Here is a 27,346-nt window from a genome sequence, read left to right as displayed (position 1 = left end):
AGTAAGATCAAGAACAGTTTGATAAATAGAAATTTTTCTTTGTCTACTAAACTAACAACAAGTCGAGATTTCCCCTCTCAAGTAAGTAAGAGAAATAAGTTTTATTTACTTGAATAATAGATTACTATTTCAATTTTCATATGTTTTAATATGTCACTTGCAATATTTCAAAGCTTATCAAATGTTAAATAAATTCATTTTTTGTTTTTCTAATAGAATTAATTTTAATTCCACTTGATTGAGTTAAATCTACTTGGACTGTTACGTAGTAAATCCAAAACATAAGTTACTCGGAAAAATTATCTTTGAATAAGTTAAAAAGGGTTACAATAACGTTAACTAATGAAGCTAATAATCAATATCAACGTCATCGAAAAATATCAGTCATACAATAATTATAAGAAACCACATGAGTCGATATAATATTTGGTAACCCTGATAAATAAAATTTTTTTCCATAGAATATAATAGTAATAATAAAAAGTTCCAAATACACGTATCTTATCTGTATAATTAATTTAATATAATTTATACACTTTCTTGTAATTTTTGGAATAGTAGAACCAACATAAAAGTTGGTGAATGCCATCAAAGATAAGAAGAAGTTTAGTTATATAAATATGAATAATTGAAAATAAAATATAGTTGAGTTTTCTATCTTCTCAAGACTTATTACAACTTCATGTACATTTGATATTTTTGAAATTGATATCTATTGTATAACTTTTTGATTAGACTGCTTTTATTTAATCCCGTACTTGTCAACTGTCAGTTTGTAGTTTCTTAGTGGAGCTCGAACTTGAATAAATGTTTAAATATTCTTTCAAACGTCACATTATGCTATTGTGACAAAAAATTATTGTTTTACATAAGAACTTCTTAGTCAATTAAGTATAAATTCGATAAGAAATTTTCTAATATTTATATTAATTTGGTAATGAGATTGATTAAAAAATAATTAAGTATTTAAGTGGTTAATTAACAGCAGTCAAAATTGTAAGAGTGATAAAAAATATAAATGTAAGATAAATTTATTTATCTTTTACCTACTTTTCACGATCACAAATTATCAACGATAACTCTATTAATTTAGTTCATTAGTATCAATGGCATCTTTCTGTCAAGTTTCAGGTAAGAAAATTATATCTTTGTACCTACGATTGTAAATAATGTTATACAACTCTTACTACAAACTGTTTTGTCAAGATTTCATACTTAAACATTAGTAAAAAATCATTTAATTTTTTTTTTTTTGTATAAAGTTTAACACCATTATTGACTACATTTATTCTATTTGATATAATATGTAATAAATAACGTTTTTTAAAATTCTTTTATTGAAAATTACTTAATATCTTTCTTTAATTTTTATAAAAGAATAAAAAACCGATATTATATGATGACTCAGTTTTTTCTCATAAGAAACCATGTGTTAAATCAACTTAGACTAAGTTTTCAAGTCGAATAAAAAAATTATTGAAAGCATTAATAAACTACTGTTAAGCATTAATAAGGTTCATTCAAGAATAATTTATTATATTAATAGTGAAATAATATTGTAAGTAAAAATACCGAAAATATTTAATTAATAATATTTATTTTTAATGAATACAAACTGAATGAATTGTTTACAGATCTATTAACATGTCGTCACGTTTTAAACATAATGGTTATCTCAGGATTTATGCTAAACTACATGATGAGAGTGAATTTAATCATTTCTATAGTGTCAATGGTCGTTCCTAGTAATTCATCATCTAACTCATCCTATATAAGCCACGAGTGTTCTGATCCTTCACAAACTATCAATACCGGTCACATTGATATTTATCAATTGTCTTCAAATAACACTGACAATATTTTTAATAGTTCAAAAGTAATAATGAAAAATAAATAATTACTAAAATCTATTGAATCGTTTTTCAAGAAATTAGATTAATAAAATAATTGATGTAGGTACAAGTAGAACGTCCTCAAACAAGGTATGAATGGGATGAATACGAAGTCAATTTTGTTCTTGGTACTTTCTTCTGGGGCTACTTGTGTACAGAAGTACCAGGTGGCCGATTAGCTGAAGTAATTGGAGCAAAAAAAGTACTTGGAATTGCTATGTTTACCACCAGTATAATTTCACTGCTCACACCTTTCGCAGCTTCTCTTGGATACCAAGTTGTAGCTGCACTTCGAGTAGTAGTTGGTTTTATGTTGGTAAGTAAATAATTGTGAAAATAGAAATCTTAAAAACAATTTCTTATTATAAATAATATCTTCAGGGTGCATCTTGGCCTGCTCTTTTCCCTTTAGCAGCTCAATGGATTCCTCCCACAGAGCGTAGCAAGTTTATGTCTCATACGATGGGTATGTATAACTATAAACAAATCATGAATCACAAATTGATTCATTTTATTTTTTCTCAGCTTCTACGTTGGGTGCTGCTGTCATGATGCAAATTGGTGGTTTTTTAATAGCTAATTTGGGATGGGAGTCTGTCTTTTATTTTACTGGAGGAATAAGTTGTGTCTGGAGCATTATATGGTTTTCAGTTGTATATGACTCACCAGCTCAACATCCAAGAATATCAATAGAAGAGAGGAGATACATTGAAGAAGCTATTGGAAATGCTTCTTCTCATAATAAAAAAAAGGTAATCGCATTTTTCTGATCATTTAAGTGATTAAAATGAATGCTAACCACGAAAATAAATGAAAAATTTTTTCAGATTCATGCTGTTCCTTGGAAATCTATTTTCACGTCAAAACCCGTCTGGGCAATAATTTTATATGGAACTGCAAATGCATTTTCGTTCTTCACTATATTAACCCAGCTCCCGACATATATGAAGTATATTTTGGACTATAGAATTCAGGAGGTACTAACTGAACAAAAAGAGCTAAACTTATTGCAAAATTTTTTTAATCTAACTTCTATCACCAATTTTTTTTTTCATTCTTAGAACGGCATTTTGTCTTCTTTACCTTACATTGGACAATATTTTGTTGGCTTATCTTCAGCAATAATTGCTGATCATCTTTATCATCACAATAAACTTTCAGTCACTGCAATTCGTAAAATATTTAATGCAATTGGTAAGAATTTAAGTCTTTTACATCGAAATTGAAGCGAAAAGGTTTTAAAAATGTCTTAAATTTCAGGAGGCCTAGCACCAGGCATCTGTATGATATCCTTAGCTTTATTTGGTTGCAATAGAAATATAGCCGTCACAGCTTTCACTTTAGCGTTAACATGTAATGGAGCCATTGGAGGTGGTTTCTTTGGAAACGCTCTAGATATTGCTCCAAACTTTTCCGGAACCATTTTCGGTATTGCAAATACTCTTAGCTCTCTTGGTGGTTATCTTAGCAGTGTTATGGTTGGTTGTTTGACTTATAACAATCAAACATATAAACAATGGCAAATTGTATTTTGGGTTCTTGCTGGGATGTACATATTTCAATCTGTAATTTTCCTTCTGCTTGGATCTGGAGTATTACAACCATGGAATAATCCTGATAATAACTATCTTAAAAGAAAAATAGAACCCAATGATATGAAGGATGAAGAAGAAGGTATATCTTTGAAGTATAAAACTTAAATATAGCACTAGCGCGTACATAGAAAATATTTAAATGATTCTTCTTATATCAAATAAGTATTAGATAGTTTTTAACGTAGTGGCTAAGAAAATGAACTTTTTTATTATATAATTCTACAAATTATCCTTTGATTTAACGAATTATTTATTTTAATACATGTTTAGTTTCTTAAGAAAATTATTTTTTCGATAAAATGCAGTTGAAAAAAAAATCAACTGTGGCAAAAGCTCTTCCTCCTGTTTCATTGAATGACAAAAAGAAATAAAAACACAATAAATTTGTAGTAAAGTGAATGAACTATGTAGTTTTTGACTGATTTGATTTTATTAATGTATGTACAGTGAAGCTTTTCGTTTTTATTAGACCTTTCATATTCAATCTTGCACACATTTATTCCATTTGAATTTCATATCTCTTATTCAAATAAATCATTTATTTGATCTTTTAATCATATGCATGTCAAATGTCATCTCAAAAGTATCTCAGTAAGCTTAAATAAATATTAACATCTTTTCTTGAGTGCAAAATTGTACAGTTATAGTTAATGAGCCAGGTGTGAATGAAAGATCAATTCTTCCATAAATAGGAATTCTTGATAATTCAAATATTTTATATTTAAGTGTTAATATTTTGGGTTCCTTTAATTTTATGATCACTAAATGGCATCTTGTCATAAAATATCAGGTAATAAATTTTTTTTATTTGTTATCATCAAAGTTATCGAATAAAATATTAAATTTATTTATCTAATATTTATAATCAGTTATTTTTTTATCAAAAACGCATCAATTATTCACAGATCTATTAACATGTCGTCATGTATTGAACATCATGATCATCCTGGGATTTATATGTAATTATATTTTAAGAGTAAATTTAACAATCGCTATAGTTGCAATGGTTGTTCCACGAAATTCTACATCTACTAACTTAACTTATGTTAGTGATGAATATTCTGAAACATTATCTGCTATTAATTCTACAGCTACAAATACCTCACAATCAAGTCTAATTATTGAATTCAATTATAATGATAATGATAGTTATTCCTCTGACCTAAAAGTAAGAAAAAATGTTGTAATAAATAATATGAAAATTTGTAATGGTGAAAAGTAATTAGTTAAACAATTTATGCAGTTAGAACACAAACGTTTACAAACGAGATACAACTGGGATGAATATGAAGTTAATTTAATTCTCGGTGCTTTCTTCTGGGGATACATATGCACAGAGTTACCAGGTGGTCGTTTGGCTGAAATAGTTGGAGCTAAGAGAGTATTTGGATACTCTATGCTTTCATCTAGTATTATTACACTTCTCACACCTTTAGCAGCTTCCTTTGGATATGCAGCTATGGCTGCTCTTCGAATAGCTTTAGGATTAATGCTAGTGAGATGTTCGATTACTAATTAATGTCATCAATAATTTAATATAAATGAAACTAAATTATGTTATAAGGGTGCAACATGGCCAGCATTATATCCTTTGATATCGCTCTGGATTCCACCTACAGAACGTAGTAAATTCGTAGCTAATACGTTGGGTAAGTCAAATAGAGTTTACTATTTTATATTCAAATAAATTACAATCTTTTTTCAACTCGAACTAGTAACTTTATTTTTTGTTTTGTTAGCCATCAATTTATAATTATCAGTTTCACAAATATTTTTGAAAGATATCATACGTAACAGTTTGTTTTTTCTAGCGGCTACACTTGGTGCTGCGTTTATAATGCAGGTTGGAGGGTATCTCATAGAGTTTCTAGGCTGGGAATCAGTTTTTTATTTTACTGGAGGTATCAGTTGTGCCTGGAGTATTATCTGGTTTATGGTTGTGTATGATTCTCCAGCCCAACATCCAAGAATATCAGTTGAAGAAAGAAAAAAGATTGAAGATGCTATTGGACCAACTTCATTAACCAAGGTGAAATAATTTTATAACAATGTGTACATCAGATATTTAGCAATAATTGATCATTAACTTTACTAATTTTCTAGACATTTAAAGTTCCATGGAAATCTATTTTGACATCAAAACCAGTATGGGCGATAATTATTTATGGTGCTTGCACTGATTTTGGATTTTTTACGATTTTAACTCAGTTACCAACATATATGAAATACATTTTAAACTATGAAATCAAAGAAGTAACTCTTTACTAAGATATTGAAAACAAAAAAAAAATTGAAATATTAATTTATCGGAATGCTGTTATTCGTTTCAGAATGGTCTTCTTTGCTCCTTACTTTTTATAGGACAATATTTTTTCGGTCTTCTGTCAGCTATAATTGCTGATTATTTGCACCGAAAACGAATATGCTCAGTAACAACTATTCGCAAAGTATTCAATACTATAGGTAAATGAAGTAAAATTAAATTATTATTGCATTAAAAAAAATAGCTGATTAATTAATGAACTTATTTTTTTAGCCAGTATTATACCAGGATTGTGTATGATTATTCTTGCGAAATTTGGTTGTGATCGAGTTATTGCTGTTACTGTTTTTACCATAGCATCAACAACGAATGGAGCAGTAACAGCTGGATTTCTGGGAAATAGCTTAGACATTGCTCCGAACTTTTCTGGAACTATTTATGGTTTAGTGAATACTGCTTGCTCTCTCGCTGGTTATCTCAGTAGTCTTATGGTGGGTTCATTAACTTTAAACAATCAAACTTATGGCCAATGGCAAATTATTTTTTGGATTCTTGCTGGTCTTTATGTATTTGAAGCTGTTGTATTCCTTATTCTTGGATCCGGGGAAGTACAAGAATGGAATTACTGCAATGATAATCTTTCAAAGAAAAAAATAAAACTTAATAAAATAAACAATCAAGAAGAAGCTGTACCATTAAAAAATGATATATGAATTTGAATAACCTAGATTTTATGGAACTTTTATAAATGTTTAATACTAAATTTTATTTAAAATATGTTAATAATTTTTTTTTTCTATTCTGTAGAATGATGAAAATAAAAAATAAATTATTAATAATGATAACATTCAATATAATTTTATTGTCTTCATAGTACATTTTATGCAAAGAAATTTACATAGATATCGATAAATGATTCAATTAAATAACACAATAAAAAAAGATCTATGCCAAAATGAATCATTTTTGAAATGACAAACTATTTTTATTCGGAAATTTTCATCTTTAAGTATCAATAAATAATAAATAAATGACTCATTCTTTTCAATGGTTTTTTACACACCGATACGAATGAGAATGAATAATAAAATCTATGAAAATTAAAAAAAAAAAATGATATTTTAAAAAAAATGAATATCTCTCAAAAGATACTTTTCTATTTATTATTATCATCGATTCGTGATAATTAATTATGTAGTATGTATTAAAATATTAGTAAAAGAACTGATAAATGGTAAAAAGATATTTGGCTTATCAACTAATACATTATCGTGATCTAATATTTTTAAAGATCGAACTAGAGCAGCTTATAAATGTGTTAAATTATACTAGTATTTATGGAATAAGATTTCACTTGATATTATAAATTCGAAATTAATTCGATTGCGTGTATAACAAGTCTATTTTCAATATTAACCATAGTGATTGTAATAATAATATCAATAATTAATAGTAATTCGTTATAGTAAGAATAATAATTTCTAACGCAAATAAACAGTAATTAATTGTTTATGCGTATACAAAGATATATAAATGAATTTTATTTACTAAACTAAGTACAGTAAGTTTTCTTAATTAATTCAAGCGTAACTGCTAATAAACTTATAATACGTGACGCTAAGTGTTTCATTTTTTAGTTTTTTTTATGTTAACATTGACAAAATTTTTATTTTGATGAATGTGATAAATTGTGAACGGAAATTGTACTGAATATATTGTTTTTCGTTGCAGAAAGGCCCTTTAGTTAATTGATGATTAAGTTTGCATTTTGAATTTTAATTGATAGTAAAGTCAAAGCCCTATAATGCCATACTGCAAGGGTTGATATGATCATCCGTTATTAATCCATATTAATGTTTTACTTATTAATTAATTCAATTATTATTTTTACTCATGTTGAAAATAATGTATTCTAAGGATATTATTTGCTTTAGATGCTTATTAAATTCAATAACTGAAGTCTAGTGACAGTATTAATCAATAATATAATCTGAAAGTTTTACTCAATTACACAGCCAAATATTGAAATATTCTCTGACCACTATCTAATTTATTCTTTAATTCTTATTTATTAAGCGATTTAACTCAACATTAAATACTAGACATTAAATATTTTCAAACAACGTTTTATGGGCTTGCAAATTTTCAATTCACTTTTAATTGTTAATTAATTTATTAATAAGTTGTTTTGATAAACAAATTGTAATATAAATTTGTTGCTCTATAAATCGAATAAATGATATCTTTTATAAATATAAAGTAATGTAAAATACCATTGACGACGGAAGATCATGTTCAAGCCAACACACTGACAATTACTCCTCCTGGACCGGGTAGCGATGTATAATTCGTTAAAGCTTGATCAATCTCACGAGCTGCTTGACGACCTTCAGTGATCGCCCAGACCACGAGTGATTGACCTCTTCTACAATCTAAAATAATTATAAACATAATTTTATTTAAATCTAAATAAATTTAGTTTTTTAAAAAAAAGAAAAGTATATAAGAAATATATCTCAGAAAATAATTAAGATAAAATTATCGTTTACCTCCAGCAGCATAAACGCCAGGCAAACTTGTGGCATATTTGCCAACAGGTGTTTCATAATTTCCGCGACCATCCAATTTAGCTTGCAATTCTTCAGCAATATATTTTTCTGGGCCTAAAAATCCCATAGCGAGTAATACCAGATTACACTTATAAATCTAGAAATTTTTAAAACAATTTAGTAAATAGTTATCAATCAATATCATAGTTATGTTATAAATTCCAAAAATAGATTTTACCTGCTCAGATCCTTCAACTTCAGTCATTTTCCAACGTCCAACGTCATCTTTAGTCCATTCTACCCTCACTGTTTTAATTCCTGATACATTACCATTACCATCATCCAAAAATTCTTTACTCAAAGTGCTAAATTGACGTGGATCCCGTCCAAATTTAAGTGAGACTTCTTCATGACCGTAATCAACCTTGAAAACTTTTGGGAATTGCGGCCAAGGATTGTCATTCGCTCGTCTTGTCGGTGGCTCAGGCAAAATTTCAAATGTCGTAATACTCTTGGCACCTTGTCTCAATGAAGTAGCGATACAGTCACACCCAGTGTCACCACCACCAATGATGATTACATCTTTATCCTTAGCGATCAATTTCATGTTTAATGGAGCATCATTACACATCTGTTTCTTCTGCCAGTGCTCTAAAAAGCTAACTGCAAAATGAATCCCTTCTAAATGACGTCCTGGGATTGGCAAATCTCTCGGCCACGTAGCTCCAGTACACAAGAGAACTGCATCATACTCTTCTTTCAATTGTTGTGCAGAAATATCTTTGCCAACATCAACCCCAGTCTTAAAAACAATACCCTCAGCAGCCAATAACGCTACTCTACGTTGAACAACTTTTTTAGATAGCTTCATTGTAGGAATTCCATACTGCAAAAGACCTCCAATTCGATCGTTTCGTTCCAATACAGTAACTAAATGCCCTGCTTTATTGAGCTGATGAGCAGCAGCCAGCCCAGCTGGCCCAGAACCTACAATAGCAATCCGTTTTCCAGATCTTACAGCCGGAGGATGTGCAGTAATCCATCCTTGTTCAAAAGCGTGATCAATTATAGCACATTCAATATTTTTGATTGTAACTGGAGGTTCTGAAATTCCAAGAACGCATGCACCTTCACACGGAGCTGGACAAACTCTTCCAGTAAATTCAGGAAAGTTATTAGTTTGGAGTAATTGTTTCAAAGCTTCTTGCCAATTTTGTTGAAATACTAAATCATTCCACTTAGGAATGATGTTACCCAAAGGACATCCATGGCTACTTTGACAGAATGGTACTCCACATTCCATACACCTTGCAGCTTGAACTCTCAATCCTTTTCTGACACCTTGGAAGTTATAGATTTCGTCCCAATCCTCAACACGTTTTTCAGCAGGTCTGTACACTGCAGTGTGCCGTTTGTATTTTATAAATCCCTTAATTTTATCAAGCTTTTTCTGAGCTATTTCTGCGTCTTCAACTGAATCTTCAATATCTTTAATTTGTGCCTGATTTTTGGAGTTTCCATTGGCAATTGGTACAGTAGCTTTTTCTTCAGCAAGTTGTTTTAATGCTCTTTGATATTCATAGGGGAATACTTTAACAAATCTTGTGGTAGGCTCTGGCCAAGTTAACAATAATTCTTTAGCGATAAGAGATCCAGTCTTGTCGATAAATTCTTCTAGAAGCTGTTTAACGTAAGCGATATCTTCTTTATCATTCAAAGGCAATAGTTCAACCATTTCAGGATTACATTTACTCTTAAAAGATCCATCGACATCAAGGACATAAGCAATACCTCCAGACATACCAGCTGCAAAGTTTCTTCCAGTAAGTCCAAGAATCACAGCACAACCTCCAGTCATGTATTCACAACCATGATCTCCAACACCTTCAACAACGACAACAGCTCCACTGTTTCGAACGCTGAATCTTTCAGCTGCGATACCTCTGAAATAGGCTTTTCCTGATGTTGCACCATATAAACATACATTACCAACAATTACATTAGCTTCTGATAAAAATTCTGATTCTTTCGGTGGGTAAATTACAATTTCACCACCACAAAGACCCTTTCCGACGTAATCATTAGCGTCTCCTTCAAGAGTAACATGGACACCTTTAGTTAAGAAGGCACAAAAACTTTGCCCAGCAGATCCTTTTAATTGAATATTTATACTGTGTTCTGGCAAACCTTCTTCTCCACAATGTTTTGAAATAAAGTAACTTAAGGTTGATCCAAATGCTCTAGTCTCATTATTTATTGTCATTTTAATATTGACTCTGTTTTGTTCTCCTTCGAGAATAAGTTTTGCTTGTTCTACTAGTTCATTGTCAGGACGATTTTCAAGTTGGAAATCTTGCTTCACTGTTCCTCCTCGAATGTTGACACCTGGACGGAGTTCAAGAGCATTACGGAGAATGTTTGACAAATCCAAAAGTTTGGCTTTTTCAATCTTGATATCGTCACGCACTTTAAGTAAATCTGTACGACCAATTAAATCTTGAAATTTACGAATGCCAAGACTCGCCATATGACCACGGATTTCTTCAGCCAAAGAAAAGAAGAAATTGATAACATGTTCAGGTTTACCCGCAAATTTGCTACGAAGGACTGGATCCTGAGTAGCAATACCCACTGGACATGTATTTAAATGACATTTTCTCATCATGGTACATCCCATTGCAATTAGAGGTGCTGTACTAAATCCGAATTCATCAGCACCAAGAAGAGCTGCAACAATAATATCAAATCCAGTTCTAAGCTGACCATCAGCTTGAACAATTAATCTTGACCGAAGATTATTCAAAGTCAAAATTTGATGAGTTTCAGCAACTCCTAATTCCCAAGGAAGTCCTGCAGATTTAATACCAGTCCAGCTACTAGCTCCAGTACCACCGTCATGACCCGAAATCACAACATGCTCTGCTTTGCCTTTAGCAACTCCTGAAGCCACAACACCAACACCAACTTCAGACACTAATTTCACAGAAATACGTGCGTTAGGATTGGCACATTTCAAATCGTAAATTAATTCTGCAAGATCTTCAATTGAATATATATCGTGATGAGGAGGAGGAGAAATAAGTCCAACTCCAGGTACTGAGTGTCTTGTACTGGCAATATCAGCTGTTACTTTATAACCGGGAAGTTCACCACCTTCTCCTGGCTTAGCGCCTTGAGCCATTTTAATCTGGAGATCATCAGCATTTGCTAAATAACTGGAAGTAACTCCAAATCTACCACTGGCTACTTGTTTGATAGCAGATCGCTTATTAAACTCTGGATCTTGGTTAAGATATCGATCAGCATTCTCTCCACCTTCTCCTGTATTTGATTTACCTCCAATACGATTCATTGCGATTGCTAGAGTCGTGTGAGCTTCAATAGAAATACTTCCGAAACTCATTGCACCAGTAACAAAACGTTTGACAATTTCTGAAGCAGGTTCCACTTCTTCAATAGGAACAGGATTGTTTGATTTACGTAATTCTAACTGTCCTCGAAGAGTACAACTTTGTACAGCTTCCATAGTAGATTTTCGATAACTCTCATAAGCATTTTTATTACGTAATGTGACAGATTCTTGCAAATTAGCGATACTAACAGGGTCGTTTATATGTTTTTCTCCTCCAGCGCGCCAGTGATAATTTCCAGGATTTCGAAGGACTAACATATCAACTGCTTTTTCAATGTAGGTCAAAGAATGACGTTCAACCGCATCTTTGGCCAAGATATCAAATGTTACTCCTCCAATACGTGAGTAAGTTCCCTAAAAAATTAAGCTTATGCTAGAACCAATTTTTAGAAATTATTTATTCATGCAAATGGATTGAAAAGCTCTCTCAAACATTTATTTTAAAGTAATAAACTGACATATCTCAAACGAGCTTATCAAAAATTTAACGAGTTAGATTCTATCTATTATTAAAAAAAAAGACTACATGTTTGAGAATGTTTTCCAATGTTATCAATAAATAAGAATTTAATTGATTACTATTGAGTATCAATAACGAAGATTTGTGAGATAAAAATGTTCTATTATGAATTATTATAAGCTTTATATCGATAATAATAACCCTCGAGAGCATTATAAGTTAAAAATAACTTCTAGTGGTTTGAATTACTCTAGAAATTTATTATTAATTTTCTATTCAAGCGATATCGGTAATATTTTACATAAATTGATGTTTCTTTAGAAAAGTTATAATCAAAGTAAACTCACTCTGAAGCATTTATCGATAACTTCATCAGCAAGTCCAACAGCTTCAAAGATTTGTGCGCTTTTGTAAGACTGTAATGTTGATATACCCATTTTAGCCATGACTTTAGCGATACCCTTTTCCATAGCTTCTGCATAATTATTGGCTAAAATTTCATCAGTAAGAGATTGATCCAAAACTCCCTCATCTCGAAGAATTCGTGCAGTTTCAAAAACTAAATATGGACACATAGCGTCAGCTCCATAGCCAAGTAAAACACAAACATGATGAACTTCGCGAGCTTCAGCAGTTTCTGCGATTAGACCAACTTTCATACGTTGTCGAGTTTCTATCAAATAATGATGAACTGATCCTAAAGCAAGTAACATGCTTACAGGGATCCTGTCAGGACCACCTAGACGATCAGACAAAACAATCAATTGATAGCCGTCTTTTGCTGCTTGATTAGCTTCATTATCAACACGATGAAGAGTTTTCAGGAACCCAGAAGTTCCTTCTTCTTTTGGATAAGTAATATCGATTACTTTAGTCTTCCAGCCACGGTAGCTAGTATGTTTTATTACTTCTAGATCAGCAAGTGATAAAATTGGATGAGGTAAAAATAAACGGTGCACTTGCAATTCATTTGGCTCAAGAATATTGCTCTCAGGTCCAATTGGGCAGAGAAGCGACATCACTATTTTCTCACGAATGGGATCAATTGGAGGGTTTGTTACCTAGATACAATGAAGTAAAATTTATTATTCAAGTCTTTCATCAGTATTTTGTGTCTAATTGTAATTAAATTCTATAAATACCTGAGCAAATAATTGTTTGAAATATTCATAAATTAACGGCTGGAATTCTGAAAGGCAAGCCAGGGGAGCATCATTTCCCATTGATCCAAGAGCTTCTTTCCTTTATTAAAAAAATATATTTATAAGTTATAATACATTGATAAAAATAAATTTTTACGAAATTAATGAACGAAAGCTAAGTTTAATCAAATTATTTTTATTTGAATTTCCATTGGAATATTGATTTTATTGAAAAATTTTTTTAAGCTTAAACTTACTTCGTTTCGAGCATAGGTAGAAGCAATAAATTAATATTTTCAATTGTATACGCATATAATTGTAGTCTCTTATCGCCTCCCCAAGTACGATCTACACCTCTTAGATCATAATTTAATCCATGTTTTTTCGAATCTTCAGCTCCATGCCCGTTTTCTATGCCCATACCATTGGCAATGCCATTAGTAACATGTGCTGCACGAAGATGATTCATTGTAATCTGATTATAAATAAAAATAAAGTTATTATTTTAATTCTGAAAGACTTCTATGATGAAATTTGATTTAATTTAGAATAAAAGTTGAGAGATAGTTTTATACAGATATTTGACTACAATGATAGTAATAAGTAAAAATATTAAACACAGTAAAACATTGAGTGATATTTATAATGAAGAAGTTGAAGCGATATTTTTGTTAAATAAAAAGCTCGTGAAATACGATAAAAAATGAGTGAGCTGAAATTAATCATTGTACATAAAGCACAGAACAAGCAAATGAAAGTTTATATTGTTTTTTTGTATATTTTCCAGTTTCCAAAGTGCCTCAAGTAATTTTCAGTACTTTTATAAATAAACATGGAAACTAATTAGCAATAAGGATTTTTGTTTTGAAAATTTATGAATATAATAAATAAATAAATATATATATATATATAATCGTGCCACGTGCAAAAATCAAAATCAAATTAAACCTTGATTAAGTAAAGACTGAATAAGTAAACTAAGAAAAAAAAGATAACAATAAATAATATTGATTTTAAAATAGCATAATAAATAGTAAAAAAAAATATTGAAAAATTTGTAATTATAAACAAATTAAGAAGAATAAAAAACACACGTAATTTCTTCATCAACTTTTTGACTCACCATCTGCACATAACACCAATGTTGTCAGCACACAGGGAAATTGGAAGAAAAAAAAATTTTTAAATTATTATGGCCTGATTCACAAATGATGATTAATGTTTTTTTTTTTTTTTTAAATTGAATATTCATTCTTATATTAATGATAGTGAAAAGGATTATTTAGATCACTAATCTTGCCTTTATATTATTATACACTTGATTGATAAATAATTACAGACAAAACATTCAAGTTATACAGAGTAATTAGATAAAAATGACGATTCGTCACTAATTCATATGAATGAATAATCCATAATAAATGTTATTTTTATTTTGCTTTTCATTCTTGCAGACGATCAAATAAGCATGAACATTTATTTGTAAATGATAAAATTATGTTGGCAACATAACACTGGGCAACAAGAAAATATGTCTTAAAATTGATTTATCTCATTTTTTTACTGTTTCAACGGAGTTTTTAAAATTTTCTTGTATATCATAAAAATAAATTATGAGATCATTAATCAGTTAATGAGATACTAAAAAAAAATTTATATTCATGAACTTTTTCATTGCCCAGTGAAACTGATTAATTGAAAGAACGATTAATGTTCAACATTTATAAGCTTGCGTATCAATCAACAAGTAAGACAATGATTTTTTATCTTATTAGCCTTCATTGAAGGACAATCTTCATGTTTCAGATGAGCGATGATACGAGTACAATACCTGTTCCTTGAGCCATTTGGAATGTGGTCTACTTCTGGCAATGCTTAGTTTGAGTTCAACATCTTGAATGATCTGCTTTTCTTCAGTGTCAACCAACAACATTCTGCCAGGCTTCAAGCGGCTCTGAAAATAAAATATAGTACCAATGATTGTCAACGTACAGCAGCTCCGATTGATCGACAATTATATGACAGCACTGGATGACGGTCTTACTGCTTTATACAAACCCAGTCCCTAAATGATAAATTATACACCATACGTGAACATGATTAAAATAAATAAATAAAATACATGATGACTCCCTACCACAACTGTCTAGAATACAACTATGCAAAAGATTTATGATGGTGACATTCTGATTCTACAGAATATTTACATGCAGATTTATTTTAATTTTATAAAATAAGTATTAAATTATTACAAAAGTCTTCACAACATATTGCTCAAGTCTTCCCAGTTGATTAGAAGCATTTTCTCTCTTAAAATATTTCTTAAATGACAGTTATTATGAACATATTAATAAAATTATTATAAAAATGAATAATATTAAAAATCGCTCTTAATCATTGTTATTAAATATAAATATTTATTTATTATTTATATTTATCATTGTAAAAACCTCTGTAATAATTTCCCATTATAGTATTGTTATTACTTAACAAATCTGTAAACCCAGAATGCCAATACATATTCTCTCCTCAATTAATTTTTTGTAATCCTATTCACACTAGTAATAGTATTAAAAATCTCATGGATTACTTATAAAATCCTTCAAATAATCACTTTTGTCAAAATATTGTTAACTCAATTAATAAAATAAAAGTAAATATCATTCCAGATTAACTAATTTCAAGTCTAATAATGTTCTCAGTATTTTTGAACAAAAGGTGATTATTCATAATAGACGAGAATAAAAGTGTGATTTTTTTTTAAAGATAAAAAAACAAAAAAATAAGAGGAGAAAAAAAGATGAATATGGAAAAATAATTAAATGTGTGAAAATATGAAGAATATATGAAAAACATTCAATTTTTCCCATCCAAAGCCACGCGGTGAAGGAAAAGTCTCCAAAGTCTTGATTCCAAGTCAGCTCTCAATCACTAGTAAGCCGGATTGACTATCAGAACTTATTCGAGACGTTAATCTCATATTAAATGGATTCCTAAAGCTGAAATTAGCTCTATACATCGAGACATATAGAGAGAAATTGATTGATTGATTGAAGCGATGTATCTGTTGATTTGTTTTTTGCTTTTGGTCTTTTAATAAGTTAAATCAACCCCCAATGGAAGCGCTAACTGTCGTATGGTTCCCACATGGTTGGATTGCTGTCGTTTATTTCCATGTTACCTTCAGGACAACATTGCTGGGCGGAGTGTCATAGACGCCTACTTCAGACGCCATCACCATCATGTTATCCTTAGTGACGTAGAAGCGCGATGGGCGCAGGCCATTTCTGCCAAACAAAAATTTAAAAAGGTCTTTGTATTACCACCTTTGGATCGCTCATTTATCGGCTGAATTATTGTTGTTTCGTTCATTTGCCTTCGTCCCGGCACTCTTAACACAGTACCTATCCATTACCTTGATTATAACTGTCCTTATCCGGACAATGATGAATAATTATTGCAAGATTAAGGCGCAGAGGGAAGCTGGCTCATATAATAACATATCTACATAATATTCTAAATAACTTTCAATCGTCATTTTCTATTCGCACATTTTATGAATTATTTTTCTACATAGAATGACAAAACTAGCAAGTTTCTACCCTCTGCCTCTGTAATCAATAGCTTTAAATTGAATTATTTGATAAAAATTTCTGTAAAATGCTCATTAAGATTCAATTTATGACGATTTAGTTCCTTGTACTACTAGAGCCTCCTAGAATAATATCGTAGCCAGCTGAATTTTTTATCTATAAAACACGAACTCTATGTCTAGATTTTAGACGTCAAAGAGTATTTATAATTCATAACTATGAATATGTATTTCGGTCACTGAAGTACGACGCTTTGCCATCAACAAATTCATCAAAAAGTTTTACCTATCCAGAATAGCACCAACGAATCGCCCATCAGTGAAAGTGAGGAGTGCAGGACCATCCCATGGTTCCATAGCACATGCAGCCCAGTGATAAAAATCTCGTTTTTCTTCTGCCATAGTTAGATCATTTTGCCACGCTTCAGGTACCATTGTCATTACAGCCTATAATAAAAACATTTAATAATTTACTTTATTTGCTTTACGACTTCTTTATGTCAATCATTTAATAAAACATAATGAGTTAAATATAGCTTGATATATTTTTACTTTACAAGTTTTTCAAATTAAAATAAACTTATTTCAAATAAAATTTTTATACAGTTACAGTAGGTTATTTATTCAATTCTTCAGTTAAACTAACATCAAGAATCACTGAAGTTATACGTCTGCTTATCGAATTATTAAAGTTGAAATTGAAGCTATACCTCAGGTAAAGTTCGTTGCCCAGCCATCACCAAAAACTCTAGTACGCAGTCAGCAGCACCAGAATCTGACAAATTCGGCTCAACAACTGGATAAAGATCTTTTAATTGATCTCTGTAAACATCACTTTTCATAACACCTTCTCGAGCTTTCATGAAGTTAACATTTCCTCGGAGAGTATTGATTTCACCATTGTGAGCAAGAAGCCTGTAATTTATAAATAAAATACATGTTACCTTTCAAAGCAATGTTATTGTACTTGACTAACAAAAGAATGTTTCACTAGGAAAGAAAAAACTTGTTAAAATATGAATGAACATTTTCTAATTAAATTTTAATTAAACGCATTTCAACTAGTGACTTTTTTCTCATTTTTGAAAAAACATTTACAATTTATAGGTCGAGACGTTCTTCAAGGAGAATTTATTTTTATCATATTTTATATAATTAAATTTTTATCATTAATAATAATATTAATAATAATAATAATAGTAATAAATACATTTACATACCGTAATGGTTGTGCTCTCTCCCAGCTTGGAAAAGTATTCGTTGAGAAACGAGTATGAACCAACGCTAGGTAGGTTTCAAATTTAGGATTCTGTTAAAGAATAAAAACGTAAATACATGAATCAGTAAGTAAATGAATTAAATTTGCAGTTAACAATTTTCTATATATCTAAAATTCAAAATTTAAGTATATATTATGTAATGAGATTTATCTTTATCTTTGCGAAAAGTTCATATACACGCAGTATAATAATTACTATTCCAATTAACACAATTATTATTACTGTTATAGCAATTTATTGCTTATTCAATGAATTATCAATTGACTAATTGCATCATTAGTCATTAATAAAATATTTGGTAATTAATTTATTTTGACCATTGATCACTAAATAATTGAATTGACATAAAAAGATTAGAATCTAAGCTCTCAAAACATCGCATTAAACGTATTACTGAATTAATTTTCCAAGTATTTTGCAATACAGTGGTTTATTATGTGGATATAAATTTTATTAACAATGTCGAATCGCTTTTCGTCATTAATTATGTTTGTAGTATAGTCATCAATCTTGTACATATGACATTATTTACCACTATAAACTGGTAATAAAATAGCAAGTATTTAAATTTAATTTAATTGAATAAACTTACATTTAAATCTGGGAAGTAACGCCATAACTGGTCTGCCGTTAATTGTCCTTTATAAACAATTGTTTTCAAAGACAGTGAACAAATGTAGAATCTTAGGCCGGGTTGAGCGATTGTGTGCGAAGCACGCTTTCGTAGTACAAATATCTAGAACATGAAACATATCAATTTCTAATCGAAAGAGTAATTTAAAATCAGTAATCGATTTACAGTGTACGTTGCAAATTTTTGTAGTTTTAGTTAATTTTAGAAAATTGGCGAATGCTTTCAATGCCGTGACCTTTAGTGCAAAAATCTATTATAATATAATAAATTTTATTTTCATTTTCACGTGGCATTAGTAAAATTTGAAAATAAGTTGTTTTTAATCAGAAATTTAAGTTGGCAATGATAATTTTTCATACAGATGACGGTGAAACGTTATTTATTAAATTAAATCAGAGTTATAAAGGAGATGTATTACCCACCTGACGATTAAAAATGTCAAATTCTTGATCGCCGGTTACGAAAGCCTGACGCATATACGGTTCACATTTTCTTGCTACTTGGCCAATGTAGGAATTATCAGTTGGTACATCACGCCAACAAATAACCTATGAATAATAAAATATTGAAGCAAAATTTTTATATGTTTAACATTTAAAAAAATATCTACAACAGACATTTCTTTTTCGTCCGGTTGTCTTGATAATTTATGATAAAAATATTTCATACTCTCAAGTCACATTCGCCTGCCAGCTTCTCGAAAGCCGCTTCCGTTTGCTTATGGGTATTCCTGTCCAGGAAAAATATTCCCGTTGCATAGCGACCAAATTCCGGCAACTCCACGCCTTGCTTCTCTCTGAAAAATATTTTAAACCAAAGTGTAATTTAATTTTCATGACAAATATTTCTTATTTGCTTTTTTTATTCATGATAAGACTAAGGGAGTTATAAAATTTGATTACTAAAAAATGAAATCCAATGTCAGTGTAAAAAATGGTGATGAAAAGATATTTTTATTTAAGCTAAATCAAATTTTGTCATGAAACTTTTGAAAATTTTTTTCACGCAAAGAAAAAAGATTAATCTAATTAATTAAGACCAATAAATTTTTATATTTCTTAAAACTAATCTACTAAGACCTAATTAATCAAAAAAGACAAACAAAATTGTTTTCGGTAAAATATGTGCCAACTTCGATAGAGCTCCAATAATCAGAAACGTCTGAACTTTTAATTATGTCTGCACTTTATCACTTTCAAGGTCTCGGCTTTATATAATCTTTTTTGGTAAAGTCTCTTTCTTTCTTTGTTTTTTAACATATAACTTTTATAAATATCTATCGCAATCAATGTATTTAACTTGTTTTAAAAGTTACTGTCAACAATGTCATGTAAAAGCACATGATTATTTAATTAAAAAATATAAAACATTTCAATTGAATATTCATTATTAAATTCAATAAAATTATAAGTCATATAAGATATAACGGAACTCTATCGAAGCATCAATTTTAATTCATCATATTGTAATAATTTTTTCAGAAAAAAATCATAAAGTTAAAGTGCAGCTAAGTGATAATGAAATACAATATTTGTATATGTATACAAGACCCCCTGGAGAACAAATGATTTATTGATCTCAAATTACTACATGGTTTTATCAATAATTCTCGAGTTTCAGCAAACTAAGATAAGACGTGTTGCACAATTGGACTCGTATAATGTATCAACTTAATTCTCCGTACTTGTTTTATCAGTTTGGTTTTAATACTACATATTGAACTGAACTTGCATAAATATTTTGTAATGTATTACGTATTAGTTACTAATTTTATTCTATCTTTATCAGAGTTAACGGCTATATTATCAAAGTTTTTAACACTCAATGGCTATCTTAAAAATAAACTCATAAAACTAACCGAACATCTTCTGCATAAAAATCGTGAGGGATAGCACAAAGTACTCCAGCACCGTCTCCTGTATCATTGTCGCAAGCACATGCACCTCTGTGGTTCATACGTGCCGACAAGATTTCTGCATCTCGTACAATCTAAAAAAAGATGTAAATTAATATTTATCAATACAATTAATTAATTTTATTTATTTCTTTACAGCTAGTGAATTAAAAGCTTTAACTGCTGAATGAACTTTTAAACACGTTTTTAGTTAAACAAATCCAGTAGTAGAAGTAAATGATATAGATGATTGTAAGATAAAGTTTTTTTAATAGATAAAATAGAATAAGTAGTTATTAATAAATTATTTAGAAAATTTAATCTCTTAGATAAATCACTTTATATTTGTTTCATAATATTAAGTAAATTATTGTAATTAGTTAAGAAAGCAATCAATCAATGGAGAATTTGAAAATAATAAAAATAATTGATTCTTACCTTATGCGAACGTCGTCCATCGATAGCAGCGATAAAACCAACACCACATGCATCTTTTTCAAGGGTTGGATCATAAAGACCCTGCTTAACCGGAAGAGACCAGGAATCACCAGTGCTCATATTCGTAGCTAAAATCAAGCAACAATGATGAGTTTTTTTTCTGTACTTAACATTTTATTCCATTAAATTTGATAAGAAAAGACGTGAAAAATGACTGCAATCAAAATAATTAAAATATATAACTATGTAACAATTATTAACTATATCGATTGGAAGATCATTTTAGCTTACATTAGTAAATTTCTCTACATTAATACAATAATTTGGTTTAAATATTTATTGATTAATAAATGATAGACTCTAGCACATTTCTTATGATGATGACTATGATTTTTGAGTGTGATAAATGAAATCAGTAACACTCAATGGTTTCTAGACATTTTCCATGACGCATCAATATCACTAATCATACAATATTTATTTCACAAGTTTATCTATTTTTTTATCTTTCTACGATTGACAATATTGTATAAAATAAAAGGAAAATACTTGTTAATGATTCAATCAATAAATATAAAAAATTCATAAGAAGTTATATGATGAATAACGAAATTTAAAAATTAGGTGATAAAAGTAATTGTTTCCTATTTTTTCATGTGAATAAATTTTCATTATCATAGACGTGTTTACTGATAAAAATTCAAGGTATTCTCTATTGATGACAATTTTTTTATATCACCAATTCAGACAGCAAATAGTTTGATAACATCAAACATCATTCATGGCAGTTTTAGAAAATTAAAAATACCTAATCAGCAGTAGGCATCACTTTTAATGATTTAAAAACAGACACTGATAAATATCAATAATAAATGTACAAACTTTTTTCTAGTTTTTTATTTGTCACTTTTTAAAAAATTAAAATAAATTTTGAATAAGCTAACATTTTCGACAGACCAAGAAATTGATTGAACTAAAAGTTGTATAAATTAGTCGTTATCATAAATTGATCACTTACAGTAGTTCTCTACGTTTTTTTTATCGGTTGCGATCTCAGTAAAGTCACTAATGTTTAACGATAAAAACAGTTAAATGAAATTAAAAATAGAACCGGACAGACAAGTAGCCAACATGAATCAATACGACAACATTCGAAATGCGACTGTGGATCGTATTCATCGGGTTAATATAAAAGTTTTAGTCTCCCACCCTTAGACTATTTTATCCTACGATTTTGCACTGATGTGTGGTGCGCATATACCAACCAGTTTGTCACTATACAAGAATTGCGTAACTTTAACACACATACTAACGTCGTTACAAAGATTCTCAATGATCAGTTATCGCGGGGAAGCGTATAATTGGAGTATAATTAATACCTTGTGCCGTTATTGTCGCCATTGATTGATAAAATTTTCAAAAATACTTACTCTGATATTATTTTCGAGAATTCCTGAGTTATTATCTTACATATGCAATGAGCTATTATTAAAATTTGTAAAATAATAACTCACAGTTCGATAAAAGAGTTTATTTATAAGTGACAGTAAAAATATAATAAGTATATAAAAGATAAATTAATTTTGTGAGCGATTATAAGCAACAAAAAAATACTTATATAAGAAATGAAATTACGTAAAAATTTGTATTTATCAGCAATAAAAAAAATGTAAGATATTATAATAATTTTTTCTTATAGCACAATTATCATATTTGTTGAAAAAAAAAAACTGAAGTTTCAATTACAGAATGAAAAATATCCTTTAATTGTGTGTTAAATATTTTCAATCCCTTAGTTTAATTAGAATAATTAGACATTACAATTTTTTCACAAATATTCACTTCTAAAAATTTGAGTGTTAATTGTTTTCTTCAACTTTCAGTTCAATTTATTACTTGTTATTCTAATGACACTCATTACTATCTTAATGATAGATTTTGATTAGAACTATTTGATCAAATTTTCACGAAAGTTTTCTTTTCAATTTGTAAACAATTACTTTAATCATTTTTAATAGTATCATTAATCATTTAATTTTGTTCCAAAAAAATTTCCAATTATATCTTGAAAGGAGGTTTGATAGAAAAAAAATCAATTTTAAATTAAACTTTAAATGTAGGTCAAGAAAATTCATAAATAGAATATTATTAGCTGGTAAACATTTTTTGGATTCGATCAAACAAAGGCATTCTAAGGACATTTAAAATTACGGCCATCCTGAATTATTGATTTATCAACGAAATACATGCAGACATTACGTCTTTCTATTCGCTTAAGTTAGGAATGTATCGTATGAAAAGCTTGGAGTAATGCCAACACCACGTCAGGCTTTTTTTTTTCTTTACAGATTTTCTGTATTTTAGGCATGCACACTCACTATTCAGTAAATCTTTATATAAATTATTTTGACGCCTACGCATTATTATAAATTATTAAAAATGAAATATTTATATGCTACCTCTATTAATATGCCTTTTTCAGCAAGTTATTAATAAATCCGATAATCATTTTTATTGAAAAATTGTAATAATTATATGATTTGCATTATTTAATAGTAAGAATTATATTATTAAGTACTTAACATAATAACTTCCGGCAATATTTTTATTATCATCGGAATCAATTTTCGACATCCGGTATGACATCTGATCGGTTTATTCGATCAGTACAAAATAGTAAAAATAACAGTATTAACGGAAATGCGTCTATTGAAGCTCAAGAGGATAAATCGTTGAATTTATTTATAATTTTTCCAACATTTGATGACAAGCGTCAGGTTAAAGTCCGCTTAGATTTTAAATTTGTTGTACGCAATATCTTTATTGTCTGTTAGTGCATGCCAAGCAATTATTTCTATTTATATATAAAATTACTAATTACCATAATTCTTTACTTTTTTACAGACTATTAAACTCATATTCTTCTACTCTACAATGTTGTATATTGTATCATATATTTTTTAAATCACTTATATCTTCAATGTCTTTAACAAAGAAACCTGAGAAATGAGTTATATTGTAATTGCAATAAATATCAATGAACAAAAAGATTTATTCAAATAATTAGCAGATTAATCATGTATAATTTTTTTAATGGAAAATTATCTGAATAATTTATGCGAAATATTTTTAAATGTTTAATCAACTTTACTAAAAATTTTAATTAAATCTCATTAGAATGTTACTATGTTATAGAAAAGGATTGGAAACAAGATCTAACGATCAAGAAAAGTAAAAAATAAATATTTATAACGTTGTGGTAACAGCTTGGTAGCATATTATAGTTAATAATTATTCTAATGATTTATTGTAGATCAGTTATTTAAATAAATGTTACTGAACAAATATTATATAGCTACACAAGGTGTTATTGACTGTATGGTCTTGAACTACTACGTCTTAAAAGTTGATGATGATGTTAATTAATATTGATTTTCTTAGTAAATAAAGCCGCAAAAAATAAGGTAAAAAATATTTAATTGAGTACCAGAAAAATAACATTTTCCCTGATCTCATATTATTTTTAGTAGCCATTTTATTCCGGAAAATTATTTTTTAATGTCTATCTTGGGATTGAAGTAAGAGACTACTCAACGTATGCCCTAAACGTACAGATGCACGTGCTTGAAGCGCATAAAAGACGACGCAAAATAGAGATTATGTGTACGTATGTGTATATACAGCGTCTAGAAATTTTCTTTATACATGCTAAAGTATATAGATGAATGTACATAACACACTTGTCATATGACATAAAGAATATGAGACATGGTTCAGATCAAGAATACTAGAGTCGAGAAGCATATATTCATAATTACTACCTATACTTTTCATGTACTCTAACATAATCACCGCAACTTAAACTGTGCAACTTGACCGCAATACTATCTACATACATACTACGTCGCCATATCAGTATATTAAATTGTTAAGTGGAAACTAGTATATGTTATAGATGTTCGTAATATTAATAACGAAGGCGTTGAATAATTTTTAGTTACTGACATTGACTCCAAGCAACTTTATAAGTTGCTTTATCAGACTAAGCTTGAATTTATTGATTTTCAACGTTGCACATAGTCTATATACCCTGTCACAGACTGCTGGTGTGCAATCACTTTCCGGGCGTGGACCTGAATCCAACTATCCAACTCAAGTAGTTTTTAGCGCATTCGCATGATAAGAAAAAAAATAACGTTTATTCAATAATTACGACACTTTTGCTAAATAATTTGTACTCTACATTTTTTTATTCAAACAATCTTGACCTTCTTTAATCTTATGAAAATTCAATAGTTTATTTTGAAGCTTTTCATCACATTTTAAGCTGCTTGCTCAATTGATTTAAATTATTTTAATGAAAAAAATTTTATATTATATTTTACTTAAATAGAATTTATTTGCACAATTGATATTTTTTGTAATTGTTATGCTGATTTTCAGACACCTTTACACTGATCAAGTTTCGCTTCGTTACTAAAATGAATAAAAAGCTAGACAAAAATTTCTACATAATTTTTTCTTCAGTTTCTTTTTATGAAAGTTTTTTTGTTATTACAGTAACAAGAAAACATAAATTTATAACTTTTAATAATTATTTTTCAACACTTTTATATAAATATAATTAAAGCAATATTTTTCAACTTATTGCGTAGTACATCATCCTTTAATATCAACTCATCATATGCATTGCCTCATTAATCGTGTTAATTAATGATAAAAAATGAAATCTTATTTATTCAACCTTCCTATATGATTTAGTTTCTACTTAAGAAAATTAAATAGTGATGAGCTAGGTTCATGTTAAACTAGATTTACATGAACCCCAGATATGTATTTCTGGCTCATACATTACATGCCGGTAGTTTAATCGATCGTTACGTATAGCGTTAAGAATTTTCACTTTACCGGCATCTACAATATACAAATTAAATGCATTTTAACCATTTGATTGCATCAAAAATTAACTCTATTATTTTTATTTACATTTTATAAGAATTGCTCATTATTATCGAGAATAATTGAAAAATGATCAAACATATGTTTTGTACTGCGCCAATGTACGAAAGGTAAAGAAAATGAAATAAAAACTGTAATGCCGGTCCAAGATCTTGCCGGTTGACTACCGTTTTCTCCATGACAAGACCACCGGTGTCTTGAACTCATTTTTTTATCGTTTAATTTGCTAAGTGTCACTTTCAAAATACCTTAAATAATCAGCTTTTACACTGCAAATTGTTTAATAATTAATTACTGGAAATAAAAAAAAAAGTTTTTATTAGTAAATTATTAAATTGATTATACAATGAAATAAAAATATATATATATATATATGATGTATATAATTGTACCATTTGAATAAATATTCATTGATGAATAGGAAATGATCTGGAAGTAAAGATTTTCTATAAAAAAAGTAAGAAGAAAAAAATGAATACCTCCTCGATGTTAGAGAACTGCTTGGCACAGCCTTTATAAAGAATAACTTTATCTGAAAATGACTTTTTGGTATTGCTAAAATAATTGACACAAACTTGATGAAAGCACTAGAGGAGTCCTCTTGAAAGTTTAAAAAAATGTTTATTTAAATGATTGTTATTTCTATATAAACATAGAAATTTTCACTAATTCTGTTCAATGATTTATCTGAATACCACTAAAGTGATTAATAATACATAACCCAATTGGGTTGATATCGTACTTTAATCAGGAATAATCGTCTAAATTTTCAACAAACACTTGATTAAAACTGTGTAAAAGCTTACTGGCACGTTAACGAAGTCGCACTGAGCTCCCGACCGACTACTGTCCCTTTAGTACGAATATTCTACTGTTTATAAGGTGCGTCTTCAATGGAAAAAAAATCAATTGAAACAGTTTGTTATTAGGCCACAATTATCAATTAAATAACTATGCGATTTGTTGATGAAATATAAATTATTTTTTATGAAAATACAATTCTATTAATCGTTAGTTGTAGTAATTTTACTCAATTTATTAATCAAAATCAATAGGAACCGGCTTTAACGATCCAAAATTTCAAATTCCTTTGTTTAGTTTATCGTATTTCACAAATTAGAACCACGAGAGACCGAAAAAGTGTGGTATTGATTGTCTTTACGATATTAAAATTACGATTAATGTTCTAATAAAAATTCAACTGATCAAGAAATATTTTTACCAAATGAAAAATAT

At 29.1% G+C, this 27,346-nt stretch overlaps 2 protein-coding genes across 7 annotated transcripts; one reads left to right on the top strand and one right to left on the bottom strand.

The window, feature by feature from the left end:
• Nucleotides 1–708: 708 nt before the first annotated feature.
• LOC118074655 (uncharacterized) lies at nt 709–6,479 on the top strand. The gene is made up of 16 exons (XM_035096042.1): nt 709–1,131; nt 1,635–1,876; nt 1,957–2,208; nt 2,274–2,358; nt 2,418–2,644; nt 2,720–2,869; nt 2,954–3,086; nt 3,153–3,579; nt 3,878–3,894; nt 4,393–4,655; nt 4,731–4,982; nt 5,052–5,136; nt 5,299–5,516; nt 5,591–5,740; nt 5,818–5,950; nt 6,024–6,479. Exons 1-16 carry the CDS (start codon nt 1,107–1,109, stop codon nt 6,461–6,463), a joined length of 3,099 nt encoding a protein of 1,032 aa, XP_034951933.1. The 5' UTR covers nt 709–1,106; the 3' UTR covers nt 6,464–6,479.
• A 946-nt stretch (nt 6,480–7,425) lies between these two features.
• On the bottom strand, nt 7,426–27,090 carry LOC118074872 (putative glutamate synthase [NADPH]). Of its 6 annotated transcripts, none has more exons than XM_035096389.1 (18): nt 26,590–27,090; nt 21,152–21,279; nt 20,678–20,808; nt 19,489–19,615; nt 19,242–19,367; nt 18,778–18,921; nt 18,126–18,214; nt 17,616–17,820; nt 17,192–17,352; nt 16,495–16,600; nt 15,145–15,267; nt 14,437–14,439; nt 13,571–13,788; nt 13,314–13,413; nt 12,519–13,232; nt 8,538–12,065; nt 8,300–8,456; nt 7,426–8,182 (listed from the first exon to the last, which is right to left on the bottom strand). In XM_035096389.1, exons 2-18 carry the CDS (start codon nt 21,269–21,271, stop codon nt 8,046–8,048), a joined length of 6,189 nt encoding a protein of 2,062 aa, XP_034952280.1. In that variant the 5' UTR covers nt 21,272–21,279; nt 26,590–27,090; the 3' UTR covers nt 7,426–8,045. The 6 variants fall into 6 exon arrangements, with proteins under 6 accessions (XP_034952280.1, XP_034952279.1, XP_034952281.1 ...); XM_035096388.1 differs by lacking the exon at nt 26,590–27,090 and adding an exon at nt 22,170–22,326; XM_035096390.1 differs by lacking the exon at nt 26,590–27,090 and adding an exon at nt 21,443–21,536.
• Between the last annotated feature and the right edge of the window lie 256 nt (nt 27,091–27,346).

Source organism: Chelonus insularis, unplaced genomic scaffold (genome assembly GCF_013357705.1).
Source record: "Chelonus insularis isolate UGA/USDA-ARS -01 unplaced genomic scaffold, ASM1335770v1 contig_139_pilon, whole genome shotgun sequence".
NCBI lineage: Eukaryota > Metazoa > Arthropoda > Insecta > Hymenoptera > Braconidae > Chelonus > Chelonus insularis.
The sequence above is the reverse complement of the archived record's forward strand: the minus strand, read 5'-3'. Positions and strand labels throughout refer to the sequence as shown.